Source organism: Pristis pectinata, chromosome 2 (assembly GCF_009764475.1).
Source record: "Pristis pectinata isolate sPriPec2 chromosome 2, sPriPec2.1.pri, whole genome shotgun sequence".
Classification (NCBI taxonomy): Eukaryota; Metazoa; Chordata; class Chondrichthyes; order Rhinopristiformes; family Pristidae; genus Pristis; species Pristis pectinata.
In genome coordinates this window covers 2,271,887-2,295,858 of record NC_067406.1, presented here as the reverse complement: position 1 = coordinate 2,295,858, position 23,972 = coordinate 2,271,887, and the positions used below count along the sequence as shown (strand labels likewise).

The 23,972-nt window shown below is 58.7% G+C and overlaps 1 protein-coding gene across 1 annotated transcript; it reads left to right on the top strand.

Moving 5' to 3' along the window:
- Nucleotides 1–669: 669 nt before the first annotated feature.
- LOC127582700 (serine protease HTRA2, mitochondrial-like) lies at nt 670–16,896 on the top strand. Its single transcript, XM_052038267.1, has 8 exons — nt 670–1,082; nt 4,487–4,691; nt 6,212–6,406; nt 7,704–7,736; nt 11,764–11,872; nt 13,555–13,621; nt 14,221–14,316; nt 16,540–16,896. Exons 1-8 carry the CDS (start codon nt 676–678, stop codon nt 16,703–16,705), a joined length of 1,278 nt encoding a protein of 425 aa, XP_051894227.1. The 5' UTR covers nt 670–675; the 3' UTR covers nt 16,706–16,896.
- The last annotated feature ends 7,076 nt before the right edge of the window (nt 16,897–23,972 follow it).

Below are 23,972 nucleotides of genomic sequence, written 5' to 3'. Positions count from 1 at the left end.
CTCTGGATTCCCATTCATGAATGGGAAGAGGTGGGGAATGGAGGTGGGAGGGGGAGTGGGGAGAGGGAGGAGTAGGCGAAGGGGAGGTCGTCAGGGACAAGCTCCCTAATCCCCAACATCTCCGGCTGAAAGTCAGGACCAACAAGACAGCCACCCCACTGGGTGACATGTAGAACCCCCACCCCACAATCCAGGTGGATTTGTCCCCTCTCCTCCTCCCCTCTCCCCTCTCCTTCCTCTCCCCATCTCCCTCCTCTCCCTCTCCCCCTCCCCTCCCTCTCCCCCTCCCCTCCCTCTCCCCCTCCCCTCCCTCTCCCCCTCCCTCCCTCTCCCCCTCCCCTCCCTCTCCCCTCTCCCTCCCCTCCCTCTCCCCCCCTCTCTCCCCCTCCCCTCCCCTCCCCCTCCCTCTCTCCTCCTCCCCCCTCCCCCCCCTCTCTCCTCCTCCCCCTTCCCCATCCCCCTCCTCCTCCTCTCCCCCTCCCCTCCCCCTCTCCCCCTCCCCTACCCCTCTCCCCCTCCCCTCCTCTCACACTCCTCTCCCCACCTCCCCTCCCTCCCTCCCCTCCCATTCCCCACCCCACTCACTCTCACTCACCGCCTCCCTCCCTCCCTCCCTCCCTCCCACACTACACCCCCCCCCCCCCGTTGCCAATAAAGTTTCTCCTTGTTCACACGATGGCGGCGCCCATCTCCCGCGGCCTGTGGCGGCTCCGGGTCCTGGGGCTCGGTTGCCGGGGGCTGCGGGCGGCGGGCGGCGGCTCCCGGGGGGCGGGGGCGGCGGGGCTGCGGGCGGCGGGCGGCGGCTCCCGGGGGGAGGAGGAGGCCGGGTCCGGGGCCTGCGCGCTGGGCCTCGGGCTGGGCGCGGCGGCGGTGGCGGCGGCGCTGCTGCTCCGGGCCCGGGACCAGGAGCGGGGACCGGGCCCGGGACCGGGCCGCAGCCTCGGCCTCTCCGCCCTCCTCCTCCCCACCGTCCGCGCCGCCCGGCCCGTCCCCCCCGACAGCCCCCGCTTCAGGTTCAACTTCATCGCCGATGTGGTGGAGAAAACGGGCCCGGCGGTGGTTTACATCGAAATCCTGGGCAGGTAGCGCCGGGGGGGGGGGGGGGGGGAGGGAGGGGGGGGGATGGGGGAGGGGGGAGGGGGGGGGAGGGAGGGGGGAGGGGGGGGGATGGGGGGAGGGGGATGGGGAGGGAGGGGGATGGGGAGGGAGGGGGGGGGATGGGGGAGGGGGGGGGAGGGGGGGGGAGGGGGGGGGGGGGGGGGGGATGGGGGAGGGGGGGGGATGGGGGGAGGGGGATGGGGAGGGAGGGGGGGGGGATGGGGAGGGAGGGGGGGATGGGGGAGGGGGGGGAGGGGGATGGGGAGGGAGGGGGGGGGATGGGGAGGGAGGGGGGGATGGGGGAGGGGGGGAGGGAGGGGGGGGGAGGGGGGGGGATGGGGGGAGGGGGATGGGGAGGGAGGGGGGGGGATGGGGGAGGGGGGGGATGGGGGAGGGGGGGGAGGGAGGGGGATGGGGGAGGGGGGGGAGGGAGGGGGGATGGGGGAGGGGGGGGAGGGAGGGGGGATGGGGGAGGGGGGGAGGGAGGGGGATGGGGGAGGGGGGGGAGGGGAGGGGGGAGGGAGGGGGGATGGGGGAGGGGGGGGAGAGGGGAGGGGGGATGGGGGAGGGGGGGAGAGGGGAGGGGGGATGGGGGAGGGGGGGAGGGGGGATGGGGGGGAGGGGGGAGGGGGGGGAGGGAGGGGGGATGGGGGGAGGGGGAGGGGGGGAGGGAGGGGGGATGGGGGGGAGGGGGAGGGGGGGAGGGAGGGGGGATGGGGGGGAGGGGGAGGGGGGGGAGGGAGGGGGGAGGGGGGGGAGGGAGGGGGGATGGGGAGGAGGGGGAGGGGGGGAGGGGGGGGAGGGAGGGGGGAGGGGGGGGAGGGAGGGGGGAGGGGGGGGAGGGGGAGGGGGGGAGGGGGAGGGAGGGGGGATGGGGGGGAGGGGGAGGGGGGGAGGGAGGGGGGATGGGGGGGAGGGGGAGGGGGGGGAGGGAGGGGGGATGGGGGGAGGGGGATGGGGAGGGAGGGGGGATGGGGGGAGAGGGGGGGGAGGGGGGGGAGGGAGGGGGGATGGGGGAGGGGGGGGAGGGGGGGAGGGAGGGGGGATGGGGGGGAGGGGGAGGGGGGGAGGGAGGGGGGATGGGGGGAGGGGGATGGGGAGGGGGGGGTGAGGGAGGGGGAGGGGGGGGAGGGAGGGGGGATGGGGGAGGGGGGGGAGGGAGGGGGGATGGGGGAGGGGGTGAGGGAGGGGGAGGGGGGGGAGGGAGGGGGGATGGGGGAGGGGGGGAGGGGGGGAGGGAGGGGGGATGGGGGAGGGGGGGAGGGAGGGGGGATGGGGGGAGGGAGGGGGAATGGGAGGGGATGGAGTGAAGGAGAGGTGTGGAGGGAGTCAGGAGAAGGAGGGGATGGAGGATGAGAGGTGCGTGGGAGCAGGATGGAGGGACGAGGGAAGATGGGGGAGGTGAAATGGATGGAGGGGCAATGGAGGGGGTAAGGAGGGGGAATGGGGGGAACAGCAAGGGGAACGGAGGAGGGAGGAGGAGGAATGGACGAGTGATGCCTGGGATGGGGTCCCTCCCACGAGGGAGAGGGGTTTGAGGAGGACAGTGTGTGGAGGTCAGTGGGAGGTGGTCTCACTGAGTTGCGCAGAATCCTGAAAGTGATTTGACAGGTTCGTCCCTGAGTGACAGATGCCTTGGTCTCTGGAGTCACGGAGTGGTACAGCACAGGAACAGGCCCCTTGGCCCACCACGTCCACACCGAAGTTTTTACCCACATTAGGATCGTATCGTTCTATGCCTCACCTACTTGCGTCTGTCCAAATGTCTCTTAAATGTTGCAATTGTATCAGATTCCACCCGCCTCCTCTAAGTGGCAAGTCCCAGGTCTCTACCACTCCCTGTGTAAAAAAAACCTTCCCCCTCAGATCCCCTCTAAAACTCCTTCCTCTCCCCTTAAACCAGTGCCTCTTGTTTGTGTGATGTCCCTACTGTGGGGAAAAGGTTCTGACTATGTTGCACGTTCTGCACCTGTCATGATTTTAGACATTTCTATCAGGTCACTCCTCAGCCCCTTTCACCCTGAGGATAACAAGCCCTGACTGTCCGATCTCTCCTTGTAACTGCAGTCCTCCAATCCAGCAACACCCTGGTGACTCTCCTCTGCACCCTCTCCGGCGTCTCGGCCTCCACCACCCCCTCACACACTGCACTTCAGATTCCAACCATCCTCCACGTGATAAAATTCTTCCTCAGATCCCTTCTAAATATCTTACCCTTTACCCTAAATGTATACCCTCTAGTTTTAGACACTCTGTTGTGCGGGAATGTATCTTGCTACCTGCCCCATCCATGCCCCTCATAATGTTGTATACCTTAATAGGCTCCCTGTTCTTACACTCTGTGCCCCAGCTAATGAAGGCAAATATCTCGTATGCTTTCTTCACCACCTTGTCTAACTGTGCTGTCACCTTCAGAGATCCTTGGACTTGTACACCAAAGTTCCTCTGTTCCTGAACACTCCCTAAGGCCTTACAGTCCATTGTGCATATCCTACCCTTATTAGACCTCCCAAAGTGCATCACCAAGTTGAGTCGAGTTCATTGCCAAGTGCACAAGTACGGTGAGGTACAGGTACATTGAAAAACTTCCTTGCCGCAGCATCACAGGCACGTAGGTACAGACAGCACACAGAACATAAATTACACATAAATTATACAAAGTGAAGAAAAAGAGTGTGTAAATGAAGACATTCGTGCAAAAACACAAGCAGGAACATCCGTGGCAGTGCAAGGGGTGGTCTGTAGTGTTCCATTGCTGAGGTAGGGTTAGGGTTGTGCCAGTTGTTTGAAGAACCTGGTGGCTGTAAGAAAGTAGCTGCTCCTGAACCTGATGTTGTGGGACTTCAGGCTTCAACAGTAGCAGCGAGAAGAGGGCAAGGCCCAGATGGTGGGGAACCTTGATGATAGATAGCCCGTTCTTGAGTGCCTCATGTAGATGCTTTCGATGGTGGGGAGGGCTGTGCCTGTGATGGACCGGGCTGTGTCCACCACTCTCGCGTTCCTGTGCATTGGAATTGCCGTACCAAACCATATATGCCAATGTCCTTCTGTTCCTCAAGGACCCTTCCATTCACTGTGTATGTCCAACTCTTATCTGAGCTGCTAAAGTGCATCACCTCACATTCAAGGATCTTGATCCAGGAGGCACAGTCTCAGGATAAGAGGGCCAGTGTGTAGGGCTGAGATGAAGAGGGATTTCTTTATTCCAAGGGATGTGAATCCTTGGAGTTACCTGCCTTGGAGGGCTCTGGGTGCTCAGTCATTAGCTACATTCAGGGCAGAGATCTGCAGCTTTTGGATGTGGACTTGGGTGACAGTAAGTCACAGGACCAGGCAGCGAGAGGCCTGTCCCAATGAGCCACACTGAGTGACCGCACTCTGTCTCCAGGCACCCCTTCAGTGGCAGGGAGATGCCAATCTCCAACGGGTCGGGCTTTGCCGTGTCCCAGGACGGTCTGATCGTCACCAATGCTCACGTGGTGGCCAACAAGCGGAGGGTGCGGGTGAAGCTGGCCAACGGAGAGGTGTACGAAGCCACCGTTCATGCTGTGGACCAGCTGGCTGACATCGCCACCATCAAAATCAACCCCAGGGTGAGCGCTGGGGCAGGGATGTTGGGCGGACAGACGGTGGGGTTCTGCAGGGTGGGGGCGGGGTCGTCAGAGTGGCTGAGGGGAGGGTGGTGGTTCACAGTCACTGTGTGTGAGGAGGTTCCTTTGCTTTCTGGGGTTGGGGACATGTTCAGCCCTTATTCAGGATTTTGGGTCATGGAGTTATACATTATGGAAACAGGCCCTTCAGCCCAACTCGTCTATGCTGACCAAGTTCCCCATCTAAGCTTGTCCCATTTGCCCGTGTTTGGCCCATATCCATAGAACATTACAGCACAGAACAGGCCCTTCAGCCCACAATGTTGTGCTGACATAGCTAATCCCTCCTACCTACAGAATGTCCATATCCCTCCATTTTCCTCTCATTCATGTGCCCATCCAAGCCCCTCTTGAAAGCCCCCAATGAATTAGCCTCCACCACCCTATCAGGCAACGCATTCCAGGCACCCACCACTCTCTCAGTAAAAAATGTACCCCTCACATCTGTTCTGAACCTACTCCCCCTCACCTTAAATGCATGTCCTCTGGTATTGGATCGCTCAATAATGGGAAAAAGATATTGCTTGTCCACCCTATCTATGCCCCTCATAATTTTATACACTTCCAACAGATCACCCCTCAGCCTCCGCCGCTCCAGAGAAAAGAGCCCAAGTTTGTCCAGCCTCTCCTGATAGCACATGCCCTCTAATCCAGGCAGCATCCTAGTAAACCTCCTCTGCATCCTCTCTAAAGCCTCAACATCCTTCCTGTAGTGAGGTGACCAGAATTGTCAGCAATACTCTAAATGCAGCCTATCCCTCTAAACCTTTCCTATCCATGTACCTGTCTAACTGTCTGAAACGTTGTAATTGTACCTGCCACAACCACTTCCTCTGGCAGCTCGTCCCATATCCCCACCACCCTCTGCGTGGAAAAACTTGCCCCTCAGGTCCCCTTTAAATCTTTCACAAATCTGTGCCCTCTGGTTTTTGACTCTCCCACACTAGGGAAGTGTCTTTGGCTATTCACCTTATCTCTGCCCCCAGTGATTTTATAAACCTCGATAAGGTCACCCCTCAAGCCTCCTTCACTCCAGGGAAAACAGCACCAGCCTGTCCAGTCTCTCCTTATAACTCAAGCCCTCCAGTCCCGGGAACATCCTCGTGAATCCTTTCTGCCCCCTCTCCAGTTTAATGACATCCTTCCTGTAGCGGGGTGACCAGAACTGTACTCGGTTCTCCAAATATGGCCTTACTGACATCTTCAATTCCAGCCGCTGTCTGTAAGGAGTTTGTACATTCTCCCCGTGTCTGCGTGGGTTTCCTCCGGATGCCCCGGTTTCCTCCCACATTCCAAAAACGTACGAGTTAGGAAGTTGTAGGCGTGCTATGTTGGCGCCAGAAGCGTGGTGACACTTGGGGTGGGAGTGATGTTCAAACCTTGTTTTGGGGGAGGTGATGTAGTGGGTGGGGGGTGAACTTTGGGTGCTGCTGAGTGACCTTCACGTGGACTTCCCCCACCAGGAACCTCTGCCCACACTCGCGCTGGGAGTCTCTTCAGAGATCCGACATGGAGAGTTTGTGGTGGCCATGGGCAGTCCCTTCGCTCTGCAGAACACCATCACGTCTGGCATTGTCAGCTCTGTGCAGAGGGGAAGTCGGGAGCTTGGCATGGGGCACTCGGACATGGAATACATCCAGACAGATGCCTCCATCGACGTGAGTACAGGCCCAGGCAGACGTCACGCCGGCAACATTTGTATTAAAGGCCAGCTGTCAGTGTCCTTGGAAAGGTGGTGTGACCCACCTCGAGCCCCTTCTGTCACAGAGTTGTATAGCACAGGATCAGGCCCTTTAGCCCAAATCATCCATGCTGCCCATTGCACATAATCCCATGGAGCTGCATTATGCCCAGAGCCTTGTCCAGACTGTGAGACTCTGTCTCCACCACCCCCTCAGGAGGACTCCAAACCCTCCAGGTCACGGTGATTCACAGCATGGAAACAGGCCCTTTGGCCCAACTCGTCCATGCTGTCCGTGCCCAGTGAGCTGGTCCCATCTGCCCACGTTTGGCCCTTAGCCCTCTGAACCTCTCCTATCTATGTCGTCATCTAGATGTTGCTGATGTGCCCGCCTCGACCACTATTTCTGGCAGCTCCAAGTACGCACCACCCTTTGTGTGAAGAAGCTGCCCCTGATGTCCCTTTTAAATCTCTCTTCTGATCTTAAACCTATGCTCTCTTGTTTTTAGCACCCCTTCCCTGGGAAAAAGACTGTGTGCTTTCACCCTGTCCATGCCTCTCATGATCTTGTACACCTCTGTCAGGACACCCCTCAGTCTCCTATGTACGAGGGAATAATGAAGTCACCCCTCAATCTCCAATGTACCAGTGACGCAATCCCCCTCAGATCCCCTTTATAAACCTCCAACCTCTTGCCTTAAACCTATGTCCTCTTGTCTTAGACACTCACACCATGGGAAAAGTTTCTTAACTATTTACCCTATCTGACCCCCTCAATTTTATACACCTTTACCAGGTGACCCCTCCGCTGCAGGGGAAACGAGCCCAGCCAATCCAGTCTCTCTTCATAACTGAGGCTTCAATCCTGGCAACAACTGGCAAATCTCCTCGCAAAGGACCAGTGATAAGTTGCTCTAGAACTGGGGCACGGGATCAGGTTAGACCAAAGTGTGAGGTCACTAACTCTGGCTCAAACGTGGGAGATTTAAAGGTCTGTGTTCGAATCCCAAAATGGGACCGGTCAGGAAATAATTCCAAGGCCAATGGGTCGTTCTTTACCTCCTGTGCAAGCGAGACTGGTGCACTTCTACCGAGCTCTGTCATAACCTCAGTAGAAGGGCAGTCAGCCCAACACCAGCTCTCCAGGACAGTCCCCTTTGGTTGAGAAAGGATGGTCTCCTGCGGTCAGGGTGTGCTCTGGAGGTGGTTTATCTGTCGTGTACACGGGGCTGCCGTCATTCATTACTCACTCTGCTCTCTTTCCCCTGTTCTAGTTCGGAAACTCCGGAGGTCCACTGGTCAACTTGGTAAGTTGTATTTTCCTGTCCTTTGGTGAATGGTGAACTGTCCATCCTGAGTGCAGGTGCAGGCACGGTAGTGTAGCGGTTAGTGTAACGCTATTACAGCGCCAGTGACCGGGGTTCAATTCCCTCTGCTGTCTGTAAGGAGTTTGTACGTTCTCCCCGTGTCTGCGTGGGTTTCCTCCGGGTGCTCCGGTTTCCTCCCACATTCCAAAGGCGTAGGGGTTAGGAAGTTGTGGGCGTGCTATGTTGGTGCAGGAAGTGTGGCGACACTTGCGGGCTGCCCCCAGAACACTCTACACAAAAAGATGCATTTCACTGTGTCTTTTGATGTACATGTGACTAATAATGATATCTTATCTGAGACCTGACCTCATCTTCTCAATGTGGGAGTCAGTGGCTGGGATAAAGGAGGTGAGATCTATTGATCCAGGGCTGTGGGTGACAGTAAGTTAGAGGCGACACGGGTAGACAGGATGGTGAAGAAAGCGTTTGGCACATTGGCCTTCATCAGTCGGGGCATTGAGTACAGGAGTTGGGATGTCATGTTATAGCTGTATAGGACATTGCCGGCATAATCAAAGACCCCACCCATCACGGACATTCTCTCTTCTCCCCCCTCTCATCGGGCAGAAGATACTAAAGCCTGAAAGCACGTACCACCAGGCTCAAGGACAGCTTCTATCCCACTGTTATAAGACTATTGAACAGTTCCCTAGTACGATAAGATGGACTCTTGACCTCATAATCTACCTCGTTATGACCTTGCACCTTATTGTCTGCCTGCACTGCACTTTCTCTGTAACTGTAACACTTTATTCTGCATTCTGTTATTGTTTTACCCTGTACTACCTCAATGCACTGTGTAATGAATTGATCTGTATGAATGGTATGCAAGACAAGTTTTTCACTGTACCATGGTACCTGTGACAATAATAAACCAATTTACCAATTTACAGAGGTCCAACCAGGGAAAGGTCCTGAGGCACCCCTCACCCACCCAGATCTTAGAGCAGAATAAAATGTTGGCACAACATTGTGGGCCGAAGGGCTTGTACTGCGCTGTAGCGTTCTATCTTCTCACCCCATGCAAGTAAGACAAGGCAACTTTATTAGTCACATGTACATTGAAACACACAGTGAAATGCATCTTTTGCGTAGAGTGTTCTGGGGGCAGCCCGCAAGTGTCGCCACGCTTCCGGCGCCAACATAGCATGTCCACAACTTCCTAACCCGTACGTCTTTGGAATGTGGGAGGAAACCGGAGCACCCGGAGGAAACCCACGCAGACACTGGGAGAACGTACAAACTCCTTACAGACAGCGGCGGGAATTGAACCCGGGTTGCTGGTACTGTAATTCGTTACACTAACCACTACACTACCGTGCCTGCCCAAGTGATCTCTAAATAACATCCACATTTCCGCTGTGCATTTCCCCGAGAACATCTGTTCCCAATTTACACTCCCAAGTTCCTGCCTAATAGCATCATAATTCCCCCTCCCCCAGTTAAATACTTTCCTGTACTGTCTGCTCCTATCCCTCTCCAAGGTAAGGGTAAAGGTCAAGGAGTTGGGGTCACTGTCTCTGAAATGCTCTCCCACTGAGAGATCTGAAACCTGATCAAGCTCATTGCCTAGTACCAGGTCCAGAATGGCCTCTCCTCTAGTCGGCCTGTCTACATATTGTGTCAGGAATCCTTCTTAGACACACCTAACAAATTCCGCCCCATCCAAACCTTTTGCAATAAGGAGAGATACCAATCAATATTAGGGAAGTTGAAATCACCCATGACAACAACCCTGTTATTTTTGCACCTCTTCAAAATCTGCCTCCTGATCTGCTCCTCAGTGTCTCTGCTGCTAGTGGGGGGTCTGTAGAATACTCCCAATAGAGTGATCGCTCCCTTCCTGTTTCTGACTTCCACCCACACTGACTCAGTGGACGATCCCTCCAGGACATCCTCCCTGTCTACAGCTGTGACAGTGTCCCTGATCAGCAAAGCCACTCCCCCACCTCTTTTACCTCCATCCCTGTCCCTTTTGAAACATCTAAACCCTGGAATATCCAGCAGCCATTCCTGCCCTTGTGACAGCCAAGTCTCTGTAATGGCCACCACGTCACAGTTCCATGTACTTACCCACACTCTAAGTTCATCAGCCTTGTTCCTGATACTTCTCGCATTAAAGCAGACGCACTTCAGCCCATTCAACTGACTGCAATTTTGCCCTTTCAACTGCCTCTCCTTCCTCACAGTCTCTCTACACTCTGCATCTACTTGTACACTAAATGCACCAAGCTCTGACCTATCACTCTGGTTCCCGTCCCCCTGCCAAACTAGTTTAGACCCTCCCCAACAGTCCTAGCAAACCTGCCTGCAAGAACATTGGTCCCCCTCCAGTTCAGGTGTAACCCGTCCCTTTTGTACAGGTCGTACCTTCCACAGACGAGAACCCAATGATCAACAAATCTGAAACCCTGCACCAACTCCTCAGCCACGCATTCATCCGCCAAATCATCCTATTCTTACCCTCACCGGCATGTGGCACAGGCAGCAATCCAGAGATTACTACCCTTGAGGTGCTGCTTTTCAGCTTCCTACCTAACTCCCTGTATTCCCTCTTCAGGACCTCGTCTCTTTTCTTACCGATGTCACTTGTATCAATATGTACCACGACCTTTGGCTGTTCACCCTCCCCCTTAAGAATGCCGTGGACCCGATCTGAGACGTCCCTGACCCTGGCACCCGGGAGGCAACGTACCACCTGGGAGTCTCTTTCACATCCACAGAATCTCCTGTCTGCCCCCCTTACTATGGAATCCCCTGTCACCACTGCCCTCCTCTTCTCCCCCCTTCCCTTCTGCACCACACGACCAGGCTCAGTGCCAGAGACCTGGTCACTGCAGCTTTCCTCTGGTAGGTCGTTCCCCCCAACAGCATCCAAAGCGTAATACCCGTTATTGAGGGGAATGGCCACAGGGGTACTCTGCACTATCTGTCTATTCACTTCCACTCTCCTGACGGTCACCCAGCTACCTGCCTCCTGCAGCTTGGGTTTGGCTCCCTCCCTGTAGCTTTTATCTGTCATCTCCTCATTCTCCCGTAGGAGCTGAAGGTCATCAGTTGCAGCTCCAGTTCCCTGACACGGTCTGTAAGGAGCTGCAGCTGGATGTCTCCCACATCTGGCAGGAGGAACACACCACTGACCCTGGATCCATTGTCGCTACCTCAGCTGGGCACTGGTAGACAGAGAAAGAAACTCACCAGAAACTTCCCTCAGCCCACCACTCTAACACTGTTTCCCATTCAATTATCAGCTAACAATTCACAGCTGTGCCTCTCGTATTGTCTGGAGATACCTGGAGACCTGGGTCCGGACACTCACCTCTTTGCTTGGCTCCCACTTCCCGCACCGTGATTCCCGCTTCTCGCTCCAAGTCACGGCCCTCGCTACCTGGAAAATTGTTTTCCCCTGTACTACCTCAGTGCACTGTGTAATGAATTGACCTGTACGAGTGGAACACAAGTGTTTCACTGTACCTCGGTATGTGTGACAATAATAAACCAATTTACACTGGTGAGACTGCTGAGCTGGGTAGGTTGTACTTCCCGCTCCCTCCCTCCTCTCTCAGCCCCAGGATGGACCCGGCGGGGGGAGAGGTTCCCTGGTAGTGTCTCCTGGTCCAGTGCCTAGGACCCCGAGGGGGTGGGGTCCCTGCGGGCTGCTGTGGGCGGTGCTACAGTCCCGACAGTACCTGCCCGACGGTGGGCTGGGGCTTTCCCTGTACAGCCTGTGCACATCTCCCGGCTCTCCCCGTCGCCGGCCCAGGGCTCCCGGCTCTCCCCGTCGCCGGCCCAGGGCTCCCAGCTCTCCCCATCGCTGTGCTGCGGCCGTGCCGTGTCGGTGGTCCCCACACCTCCCCCCCGGAGCAGGGGCAGCCCATGTAAGGCAGGTTACTCCTCGGCGCCCCCACCCCTTCCTCACCCCCCTCATACCCCCTCTCACCCCCTCTCATTCCTCCTCTCCCAACAGGACGGGGAAGTGATCGGAATTAACACCATGAAGGTGACAGCGGGAATCTCGTTCGCTATTCCATCGGATCGTGTCCGACAATTCCTGGTGGAGTCGGAGCAGAAGAAAAGTGAGTTCTCTCCGCCAGCCCCTCAATCCCTGGATCCAGTGTCAGCAGCCCCTCCCACTGAGCTCTGGATCCAGCCCCCCCCCCACTGGAATTTGGATCCACTGCCTCCCTCCTTCCCCCCCCAGCTGGTCTCTGGATCCAGTGCCCTCCCCCCCCCCCCCCCACTGGCTCACTGATCCCATCAACAGGCAGGCAGTCACAACCAGCAGCCACCTGCCCCGGACTGAGGAATCACCATTGTCCGGGACATGGAAGGAGCTCCGTAAAACGGGATTTCTCCATGTCCATCTGTCAGGGCTAGCGTTCGTTCCTGGCTCCATCCCAATCCATCCAGTTGTTGCACAGCATGGGAACAGGCCCTTCGGCCCACGATGTCTGTGCCGAACACGATGCTGACTTCTCCCTGCACATGATCCACATCCTTCCATTCCCTGCACATTCACGTGTCTGTCTGCCAGCCTCTCAGACCCCTCTGTCGTACCTGCCTCCACCACCACCCCAGGCAGCGCATTCCATGCACCAACCACTCTCTGGGCGAAAAACCTCCCTCTGACATCTCCCTTGAACTTCCCACCCATTACTTTAAAGCCATGCCCTCTTGTACTGAGCATTGGTGCCCTGGGAAAGAGGCGCTGGCTGTCCACTCTATCTATTCCTCTTACTATCTTGTACACCTCTATCATGTCTCCCCTCATCCTCCTTCTCTCCAATGAGAACAACCCTAGCTCCCTTAAGTCTCTCCTCATAACCCATACTCTCTAAACCATAGAACATAGAACAATACGGCACAGTACAGGCCCTTCGGCCCACCACGTTGTGCCGACCTTCAAACCACACCTAAGACTATCTACCCCCTTCCTCCCACATAGCCCTCTCCACATACATTTCTCCATGTGCTTATCTAACAATCTCCTGAACTTGAACCAGGCAGCATCCTGGTAAATCTCCGCTGCACCCTCTCCAACGCCTCCACATCCTTCCTATAAGGCGGCGACCAGAACTGGACACAGTACTATCATTTTTATTATTCACTCCAGGGATGTGGGCTCCACAGGCTGAGCCAGCAGTTAATTGCCTGACCCTGGTTGCCCTTGAGAAGTTGGTGGTGGTGAACCACTGCAGTGCGGGCTATGATAAACGCACCATTTACCCCCCGCTACGTGTTGGCCCTCAGTGACCTGTGCACAAACACACCAGCTCCCTGTGAACATCAATGTCACCCAGTCTCTTGCCAATTAAAAGTACCCCGCGTTCCCATTTGTTCACCAGCATGAAGACCTCACAATTCTCCGGATCACATTCCATCTCCCATGTTCTCACGTCCACATCCTCTGCCCCCCTCCCCTGTGCCCATCCCCTCCACTGCCCCCCCTTCCCGCTCTGCCCTCTCCCCTCCCCTGCATCTCCATCCCCCCCCCCCCCCCCCCGCCCTCTACACCCCCACCTGGGTTCGAGGAGCGTTGTAGAGCCAGCAGAGCTGATGTGGAAAGGTGTGAGACCCCCACCCCGAGCTGTTTGTCCACGGTGGGAGAGGGGCACAGGCTCTCTGTGGGGGAGGGGGTGCAGGGGGCAATGCCTCCGGTCCGTGTGGGGGGTAGTTCCAGGATGGGTTTTGGTGGTGGGGGGAGGTGTTCTGCTGCAGACTCCGGCTCCACATCACTCTGTCTCTCCCTGTTTTCCAGAGTCATGGTTCTGGTCGGACACCAAGCGGCGATACATCGGAGTCATGATGCTGACCCTCACCCCCCAGTGAGTGCAAGGGAGGGGGGTGAGGGGGCAAACCGCAGGCCGAGGACCAACCCGACACCTCACCCCAGCTCCAACACCCAAGGGACTCCGCTCTCCCACTCACCACCCCCCACAACCCCTCCCACCACCCTCACCCTCCCCTCCCCTACTCGCCCCTCCTCCCCTACACTCCCCTCTCCTCACCACCCCCAACTCCCCCTACCTCCTCCCACCACCCTCTCCCTCCCTCACTCCCCCTCACCCTCCCCTCCCCTACTCCCCCCTCCTTCCCTACACCACCTCCCACTCCCTCACTCGCCCACACCCCCTCACCCTCCCCTCCCCTCCCCTACTCCTCCCCTGCACCCCCCTCTCCTCACCACCCCCACACTCCCCCTACACCCCCTCACCTCCTCCCCCCTCCCCCTACACCCTCCCACCTTCCCCCTCCTCCCCTCCACCCCCTCTCTTCATCCTCCCCAACCATACACCCCGTCTCCTCACCACCCCCCACTCCCCTACGTGCCCTCCCTTCCCCACACCCACCTTCCCCTTCCCCGCTCTACACCTCACTCCACCCTCCCTCCCCCCTCACTCACTGCCTCACTCTCTCCCCCCAGAATCCTCAGTGAACTGAAGCAGCGTGATCCCAGATTCCCGAACATTTCCTACGGAGTTCTGATCCACAAGGTCATCATCGGGTCACCAGCCAACCTGTGAGTGAAAGGGTGGGGGGGGGAGGTGGGGGCAGGGGGTGTTGTTCAATATCCTGTCATCGTGTCTCCCTCATCCCCCTTCTTATCTCCCCTTTCTTCCTGCTTCCCCCCCCCCCCCCCCCCCATTCCCACTTCCCACGATGAGATGGACCCTTGACGTCATGATCTACCTTGTGACCTTGCACCTCATTGTCTGCCTGCACGGCACTTTCTCTGTAGCTGTGACACTTTACTCTGTACTGTTACTGTTTTTACCTGTACTACATCAATGCACGCTGTACTAACTCAATGTAACTGCACTGTGTGATGAATTGACCTGTATGATCGGTCTGCAAGACAAGTTTTTCACTGGACCTCGGTACAAGTGACAATAATAAACCAATACCACCATTTACCCCCTGACCCTCTTCCACACTCCCGCCCTCCCCTCCTGGTGGAACCGGTTAGGGGGAACCAGTGGACAAGGATTTGGATTTCCAGAAGGCCTTTGGTGAAGTTACACAGGAGAGTTTGTGCGCACGGTTCAAGCAGGTGGCATTGGGGTCGTCCACAGGTATGAACTGAAACGGTGGACAGGGAACAGAGAGAAGGAACAAGTGGGTCAGGCAGGGAGTGACTGGTGGGGCCCAGACATTCACAGCGTACACCAGGGACTGCGATCGGGGAGCCAGAGGTAGTGTTTCCAAGTTTCCCGATGACATATAACTGTGTGGGATTGTAAGTTGTGAGCTGGATGCAGAGAGGCTTCAGGGTAGGTTGTGTGAGTGCAGAGATATGTGGCAGGTGAACACAGAACACAGGACAGTACAGCACTGGAACAGGCCCTTCGGCCCACAGTGTCTGTGCCGAACACGATGCCGAATTAAACTAGTCCCTTCTGCCTGCAGATGGTCAGTATCCCTCCGTTCCCTGCACACTCATGTGCCTGTCTAACAGCTTCTAAAATGTCACTGTTGTATCTGCTTCCACCACGCCTGGCCGCCTGTTCCAGGCACCCACCACCCTGTGTAAAAAAAAACTTGCCCCACACATCTCCTTTAAACTTCCCTCCTCTCACCTCCCTCCAGTATTTGACATTTCTACCCTGGGGATAAGATTCAGATTCTCTATCTGTTTCTCTCATAATTTTATAACCCTCCATCAGATCTCCCCTCAGCCTCCACTGCTCTAGAGAAAACAACCCAAGTTTGTCCAACCTCTCCTTTTAGCTCATACCCTCTAATCCAGGCAGCATCCTGGTGAACCTCTCCTGGACCCTCTCCACAGTCTCCACATCCATGTAAATGGGGCGACCTAAGGTGCAGTATAATGTATATAAATTTGGAGATACCTTCTTCAGTCGGAAAGACTGACAGGCAGAATATTAAGTGTTGGTGTACAGAGGGACCTGGGTGTCCCTGTACACCCGTCACTGAAAGCAAACACACAGCCCCAGCGAGAGTGGAGAAGGCCAGTGGTGTCACCTGGAGACACAGAGACTGCAGACACTGGAATCCAGAGCAACAAACAACCTGCTGGAGGAACCCAGTGGGTTGAGCAGCGTCTGTGGGGGGGAACGGACGGTCTATTTGTCCATTTTCCTCCACAGATGCAGCCTGACCCGCTGGGTTGCTCCAGCAGGTTGTTTTAAGGCAAATGGTGTGCTGGGCTTCACAGGACGAGGATTTGAGCACAGGAGCTGGATTAAACAGGGCTTTGGTGTAACCACACCTGGAGTGTGGTGGGCAGTTCTGGTCTTGGACTTGCCTTTGACAGAGTGCAGTGGAGTCACTGGACAAGTTCCTGTGGTGGTGGTGGTCTCTCCTGTGAGGAGAGATTGAGGAGATTGGGCCCCTACAAGGTGGAGTTTCAGAGGGTAAGAGGGGCTTTCCTTGTTTTCACAGGGCTCAACAGGTGGATTCAGGGGAGGATTATTTCCCCCAGCTAGAACCGGGGCCACAGTGAGGGTAGGGGGCTGGGACAGTGAGGAGAACGGAAACGGATCCATCACTCAGAGGGTGATGAACCCTTGGAATTCTCTGCCTCGAGGTCTGTGGGGACTCGGTCATTAGATGGTGAAAATCTTGCCCCCTGACCCCTGACCCCTGCTGCTCACTGCCGACTGCACACTGAACCCCACCCCTGACCCCTGCCTCCACCTGCCGACCCTTGCCCACTGAACCCCACCCGCTACCCCTGACTCTTGCCCCCTGACCGCTGACCCTCTCTCCTCTCTCGGCACAGCGCGGGGATGAGGCCGGGCGACATTATCCTGGAGATCAACGGGCAGCTGGTGAAGTCGGCTGAGGATGTGTACCGGGCGGTGCACCGGGAGACCTCGCTCACCGTGGTGGTCCGCAGGGGGGCCGAGGAGCTCATGATCAACATCGTGCCGGAGACCACCGAGTGAGGGCTGGGCCGGGGATCCGGGACCACCGAGAGATCCCCTGCCCGGGACCACCAGACACCGAGGGAGACCCTCGTCCCGGGCTGCACCTCGGTCAATACCCACAGACCCAACGTAGGGGTTGTGGGTCAGTCGGCAAGGTTGGGGGCAAGGGAAAGGGTCGGGGGTCAGGCACAGGGGTGTGGGGCTGGGAGTCTGGGAGGGTGGGTGGCCTTCAGGTGGGGTCCGTGGGGTGAGGGGGGTGTTAGTATGTAGGATCAGGGCTGATGTGTTGGGGGAGAGAGCAGTGGAGGGGGAAGGAGCAGTGAGGGAGCAGTGGGGGGGTCCGTGCAGCAGGGTGTTAGTTGTTGGGGAGCAGTGGGGGGTCCGTGCAGCGGGGGGTTAGTGGTGGGGGCTCTGTGCAGGAACTGGAGGGGCTGGTCACCATGGAGGGGGGAGCAGTATGTGGGCCGGTTGGGGGGTTTCAGGGAGGGGGGGGTTGTCAGGACTTGGAGCCAAGGGTGGGGGTGTCAGTGTCGTGTGGGTCAGGCTGCAGAACCATGCGGGGCAGGCTCAGCTGTGGGGGGAGAGGACTCTAGGGTGGGGTGGGGGTGTGACATGGGGCCCTGTGGGGGGTGGGAGGGGGAGGGGAAACAACACACGGCTGGGGTGGATTGGGGGGGGGGGGGAGAGGGAACAACATGGGACCCACTGTGGGCCCCACAGCCCAGCGCAAGATTGAATCATGTTCACCAATGGCAGGAATAAAGAGAAGTTTGGAACCCGTGTGTCCTCGGAGGGGGGGTGGGTGAGGGGATGGGGAGCGGATGGGCCGCATCCTTGAATGGGGTGGGGTGGTGACAGGGTGGGGGTGGTGGTTGGTGGGGGGAGAGCGCGGTGCGTGGTGTCTGGCCCAGCTGGGACGTTACTCCTGGACTCGGCCAGGGTCAGGGATCCCTGGGGTGGGGGAGGGAGGGGGAGAAGGAGGTAAAAGTGGGGGGAGGGGGAGGAAGGTGAGGGGGGAGGAAGGTGGAGGGAGGGAGGGGGAGGAGGGTGAGGGAGGAAGGTGGGGGAGGGAGGGGGGAGGAAGGGGAGGGAGGGAGGAGGGTGAGGGGGGGGGGGGGGAGGGTGAGGGAGGGGGGAGGAGGGTGAGAGGGGGAGGGAGGAGGGTGAGAGGGGGAGGGAGGAGGGTGAGAGGGGGAGGGAGGAGGGTGAGAGGGGGAGGGAGGAGGGTGAGAGGGGGAGGGAGGGGGGGGAGGAGGGGGAGGGAGGGGGGGAGGAGGGTGAGAGGGTGAGGGAGGGGGGGAGGAGGGTGAGAGGGGGAGGGAGGGGGGAGGAGGGTGAGGGAGGGGGGAGGAGGGTGAGGGAGGGGGGAGGAGGGTGAGAGGGTGAGGGAGGGGGGAGGAGGGTGAGAGGGTGAGGGAGGGGGGAGGAGGGTGAGAGGGGGAGGGAGGGGGGAGGAGGGTGAGAGGGGGAGGGATGGGGGAGGAGGGAGGGGGAGGAGGTGGGTAGGGAGGGAGGGGGGGAGGAGGGTGAGGTGGGCTCCTCTACAAGGGCTCAGACTCCCCCCCCCCGGCCTGCGGGAGGAGCAGGCAGCGGACGGCGCTGGGTCCCGGGGATAGCACCGCCCCGCGGGCTGAACGGACGCGCGTTCCCTGCCTGTAGTTCGGCGGCGGCGCCGGCAGGTGGCGGGGCGCGGACACGCGCGGACGGTGGGGGGGGGGGGGGGGGCGCGGGGGCGCGCACGCTCACTGACGCAGCCGCGGACTGACGCGTGCACGCACCGCCGCACACTGACGGGGGCGAGCCTGAGCCGGGCGTGCGGCGCGCTGCTGGGGGGGGTAGCACAGGAGCGAGAGGCCGAACGGCCGCTGCTCTGTCCCCCTCCGATGGGGCCGGGGGTGGGGGCACCGGGACCCTGGCCCCCGGGGTCAGCGGGGGGAGTGGGATCGGACTGTGCCCTCAGACGGGACCCCGGGGAGTGGGACGGACTGTGCCCTCAGACGGGACCCGGGGTCAGTGGGGGGAGTGGGATCGGACTGTGCCCTCAGACGGGACCCCGGGGTCAGTGGGGGGAGTGGGATCGGACTGTGCCCTCAGACGGGACCCCGGGGGAGTGGGATCGGACTGTGCCCTCAGACGGGACCCCGGGGTCAGTGGGGGGAGTGGGATCGGACTGTGCCCTCAGATGGGAGTCCTGGACCCTGGCCCCCAGGGTCAGCGGGGGGAGTGGGATCGGACTGTGCCCTCAGATGGGAGTCCTGTACACTGGCCCCCCGGGCGTCAGCGGGGAGTGGGATTGGACTGTGCCTCTCAGATGGGAGTCCTGACCCCGGCCCCAGGGTTGGTGGGGGAGTGGGATCGGACTGTGCCCTCAGACGGGAGCCCTCCCCAGGGCACAGAACGGGCTGAATGCACGGTGCAGAAGGTGTGATGCACAGGAACAGGCCCTTCGGCCCACCATGGTCTGCTGACCATGATGCCAAATCTAACTAAATCCCTTCTGCCTGCACGTGGTCCATCTCCCTCCACTCCCTGCAGGTTCCTGTCTGTCTAACAGCCTTTTAAACACCTCTGTCTGCATCCACCCCCACCCCTGGCAGCACATTCCAGGCACCCACCGCTCTCCGTGTAAAAAAACTTGCCCCCACACAGCTTTAAACTTCCCCCACCTCACCCTCAGGTGCTTGACATTCCCACCCTGGAAAAATGGTTCTGCCTACTCTATCTCTGCCTCTCATAATTTTATAAACCTCTATCAGGTCTCCCCTCAGCCTCCGACGCTCCAGAGAGAACAACCCAAGTGTGTCCAATCTCTCCTTATAGCTCATGTCCTCTAACCCAGGCAGCGTCCTGGTGAACCTCTTCTGCACCCTCTCCAAAGCCTCCCCATCCTTCCTGTAGTGGGGTGACCAGAACTGCACATGGTGCTCCAAGTATGGCCTGACCAGAGTGCTAGACAACATAACTTCCTGACTTATACTCAGCACCTCGACTGATGAAGGCAAGCATGCCATACGCCTTCTTTACCACCTGGTCAACCTGCACTGTAACTTTCAATGAAAGATGGACAATGTCCCTCTGTACATTAACACTGTTGCCTGCAAATAAGGATGTGGTCAGGGCCATGTGTGGACAACCTCTGGAAACCAACACCTCACAGACCTCGTCACTCCCGGCCAATCACACCACACACGCCTTGGGCTCAGGACCTTTCCTCTCCGTCTCCAAGCCAATCGCAGCAGGAGGCTTCCAGCTCGCGCATCCCAGGTTTGGTGACCCCAGCTGGGGCTGAGGGAGGGATCAATGAGAGGGTAATCTGAGGTGGAGGCGGTGAGGTTGGAAGGGAATGTGGGGTGTCTGAGGGAAGGGAGTTGTGGGGGGCTGGAGGGAGAGGGAGCTGAGGGAGGGAATGGAATGAGGGTAATTGTGTGCAATTCTGGTCGTCCCATTACAGGAAGGATGTGGGGGCTTTGGAGAGGGTGCAGAAGAGGTTCACCAGGATGCTGCCTGGATTAGAGGGTATGAGCTATAAGGAGAGGTTGGACAAACTTGGGTTGTTCTCTCTGGAGTGGCGGAGGCTGAGGCCTGATAGAGGTTTATAAGATTATGAGAGGCATAGATAGAGTAGACAGCTGGTATATTTTTGAAGAATGAAAAACTCTCTGATGCTGGAGGAACTCAGCAGGCCAGGCAGCATCCGTGGAGAAAAGCAGGCGGTCAACGTTTCAGGTCAGGGCCCTTCTTCAGGACTGAAGATAGGAAAAGGGGAAGCCCGATATATAGGAGGGAAGAGCAGAGCAGTGATAGGACAGAAGAACTGGCCTGCTGAGTTCCTCCAGCATCATCGTGTTTCTCATCTAGATCCCAGCATCTGTGGTCCTTTGTTTCTCTGGTATCTTTTTCCCAGGGTCAAAATATCTACCACAAGAGGGCACGCATTTAAGGTGAGAGGGGAAAAGTTTAAAGGAGATGTGTGGGGCAAGAAGCATAGATCGAGTGGACAGTCAGAGGCTTTTTCCCAGGGCAACAATGGCTAACACGAGGGGGCATAATTTTAAGGTGATTGGAGGAAGGTGTAAGGGGGATGTCAGGGGTAGGTTTTTTACACAGAGAGTGGTGGGTGTGTGGAACGCACTGCCGGCAGAGGTTGTGGGGGCAGATACATTAGGGACATTTTTGAGAATCTTAGATAGTCACATGAATGATAGCCCCCCATTTCTCTATGTGGGAGGGAAGGGTTCGATAGATCTTAGAGCAGGATAAAATGTCGGCACAACATTGTGGGCTGAAGGGCCTGTACTGTGCTGTAGTGTTCGATGTTCTTAAGTCTTTTTACACAGAGAGTGGTGGGTGCTGCCAGGGGTGGGGGTGGAGGCAGATACAATAGAGGAGTTTAAGAGGCTCTTGGACAGACGTGTGAATCTGCGGGGAATGGAGGGATGCAGATCATGGGCAGGCAGAAGAGATTTAGTTTAATTCAGTGTCGTGTTTGGCACAGACATTGTGGGCCAAAGGGCCTGTTCCTGTGTGGATGGAATGGGGAGAGGAGAGCTGGGACGGGGAGGGGGGAGGGAGGTCTGGGCTCCAGCCCTTCACTAACCCTCCGCTGCCTCGGTGGGAGCCACCACTCGTCGTCCGACCGCCCTGGCCCTCGCACCTGGGGTGGGGCAGTGACCCGGACACCGGCACGTCCTTGCTGCACACACCAGCAGCCCAAACACTGCATCCATTCACCAGGAGCCCGGAGCAAACAGGAGCAGCATCCAAGATCCAGGCTGGGAGCACACAGTGTCGGGTCTGTTCTCCGAGCGCACACTGCCCTGCCCAGGTGGGAACAGGCGGCCCCCTTGTACTCTGCACGGTAAACAGGATCCGCTCTGGGCCCGAGCCACAGGGAGAGGGAGGGACGGATTCCGATCGGGGTTGGAATTCCAGTGCGGAGAATGTGGTCTGGTCCCTGGCGGTCCGCGTGTCTGCTGGCATGATCGGTGGAACGTCTGGGGGCTGGGCAGGGAGAGCTGTCCCACAGCCGCAGAACGCGCCACCCTCCGCTCCCCGGGGGTGCCCTGCCCCACCCACAGCACCGTCCCGCCAGAGGTGACGGGACACTGGGACCCAGGGAGGGGGCACCCATGGGATCCTCATGGCCAATCGGGTCACACATGTGGGCAGGGAGACCGACTCCCCACCTCCCCCGCCCTCCCTCCCTCCCTCCCCCCCCTGAGGGCCCACTGCCCCGCCATGTTGTCAGGAGCGAGAATGGAGGGTCCCCTGGGTGGGGGCACCAATGTCCGTCACCGCAGGTGGAGCTGACCACTGCTCTGGTCCTGATGTCTGGAGATCAGCTCCCCTGCGCTGGGGGGGGGGGGGGGGGGAGGTGTTTGAGGGAAGGAGAGCTAGGGGTGTGAGGAGGTCTTTGGGGAGGGGGAGAGGTGGGGGTAGGGATGAGGGGTGGGGAGGGTGGGGGGAGGTGCGTGGGGAAGGGGGTTGGGGTGTGGAGAGGGAGGAGTGGGGAAGGGGAGCCTGGGTTGTGGGAGGAGTTGGGTGGGGGGGAGGGGTTGGGAGGGGAGCCTGGGGTATGTGGGGGAGGTATGTGTGGGAGGGGGTTGGGGTGGGGAGCCTGGGGGGTGTTGGGGGAGTGAACCCACTGTAACCCTTCGGAATTTAATCCGCGGAGACACCAACGTTCCCGGCGGGACAGAGGGAATCCACCCTCACGGGACGTCCGCAGTGCGGCATCACCGGGTCAGACAGGAGGCTGCTCTGCCCCTCTATCCTGTCCCATGGGGATGGGAGGCCCTTCAGCCCGTTCGCCTGTCCTGTCCCACGGGGCCAGCAGCCCATCCAGACCCAGTGACCGTGGTTCGGTGAGGGTGGTACCTGAGCTGGCGGAACAGCGGGGGTCCTGGGATGGGTGGGGTATAAAGGCGAGGGTTGGGGGCAGCCCAGTCCCAGGGAGCGGACAGACCACCCAACCCCACCCACCCTGCCCAACCCCACCTCACCCCCACCAGACCCCACCCCTTCCAACTGTCTCCCAAACCCACAGGACTCCCACAGCCCAGAACATGCGGACAGGGAGACGCAGAGTGGAACCAGAGGGAGGGGTGGGGGGACTGGGGAGGGGTAGGGGATTGTAGAGGGGGAGGGGGAAGGAACACCATTCCCTGTGAGCTGCCTCTTCCTCCCCAGCCAAAGTGTCCGTAACACTGCTGCCCCCACCCCAAGACACAGGGACCCTGATCCGGACCGGACTGGACACAGGGACCAGACACCGGGACCCCGGACACGGGATGGGGCACGGGGACTGGACGGGACAGGAAGTGGCGACTACAAAGTAAAAAGTCACCATTTTATTGAGACAATTAAATACACATTTTGGGCTGAGACTAAATACGGCAGAAATACAGTTTGTAAATTATCTGTAAACGTCCAAACCAGTGAGGGGAGGTTACTGGGCCCTGGTGGGGGGCTCTGGCCTCGAGGGGGGGGTCATGGGGTGAGGCAGTGGGTAAGACTGAGCTCACAATGGCTGGAGGTTGTCATTGTCCCTGAGTACACCCGGCAACCCCATCGCCACGGGAACGGGCAACTGTCCCCTACCCCGACAGAACCGAGTGAGGGCTGTACCCACATACACCCTCACCTCCCCCCCCCCACACACACACACACACAGGGGACAGGTGTGACTGACCCCTGGGTGGGGCTTGCACCACCGACATGGGGTCTGTAACATGGAGACAGGTCTGGGGTGTGTAACACGGGGACAGGACTGGGGCCTGTAACACGGGACAATACTGGGGCCTGTAACACAGCGATGGGCCTGGGGTTGGTAACACCAAGCTGAGCCCCAGCTCTGTAATACGGTGACCACATACAGGTCTGTAATGTGGGTGTCTGTGACACAGAGACCTGCAAATCAGTGCCAGGGCCGGTATCCAGAGCAGAGAGTCGGGGCAGGACTCTGTAACGTGGTTCCAGGGATCAGGCTGTGTCACGGCACCGTGCACCACCTTCAGAACCTAATTCCCAGTGTTACGTTGCTGGAGAATGGCTTTTGTCATCTGCCCACCTCTGGGCACCTGTTGTGGTGTCCCAGGCCAGATGTGGTCCCGGGCCAATGATGTTGGTGTGTTCCGGTTCCCTGGCCAGATGCGGTGTTCCAGACCAGATGTATTCTGGGACAGCTGTGGTTCCCAAGCCAGCTGTGGTGTTCTGGGACAACTGTGGAGGTCTGGCTCAGTTGTTATCCCGGTCCAGCTGTGGTGTTCCTGGGCCAGGCACAGTG

Bases quoted from the DNA above. Each gene is read 5' to 3' on its own strand.
- LOC127582700 (XM_052038267.1), top strand. From the start codon at position 676: ATGGCGGCGCCCATCTCCCGCGGCCTGTGGCGGCTCCGGGTCCTGGGG. The intron at 6,407-7,703 runs GTGAGTACAGGC...CCCCTGTTCTAG, and splicing joins AGACAGATGCCTCCATCGAC to TTCGGAAACTCCGGAGGTCC. The intron at 13,622-14,220 runs GTGAGTGCAAGG...CTCTCCCCCCAG, and splicing joins ATGCTGACCCTCACCCCCCA to AATCCTCAGTGAACTGAAGC.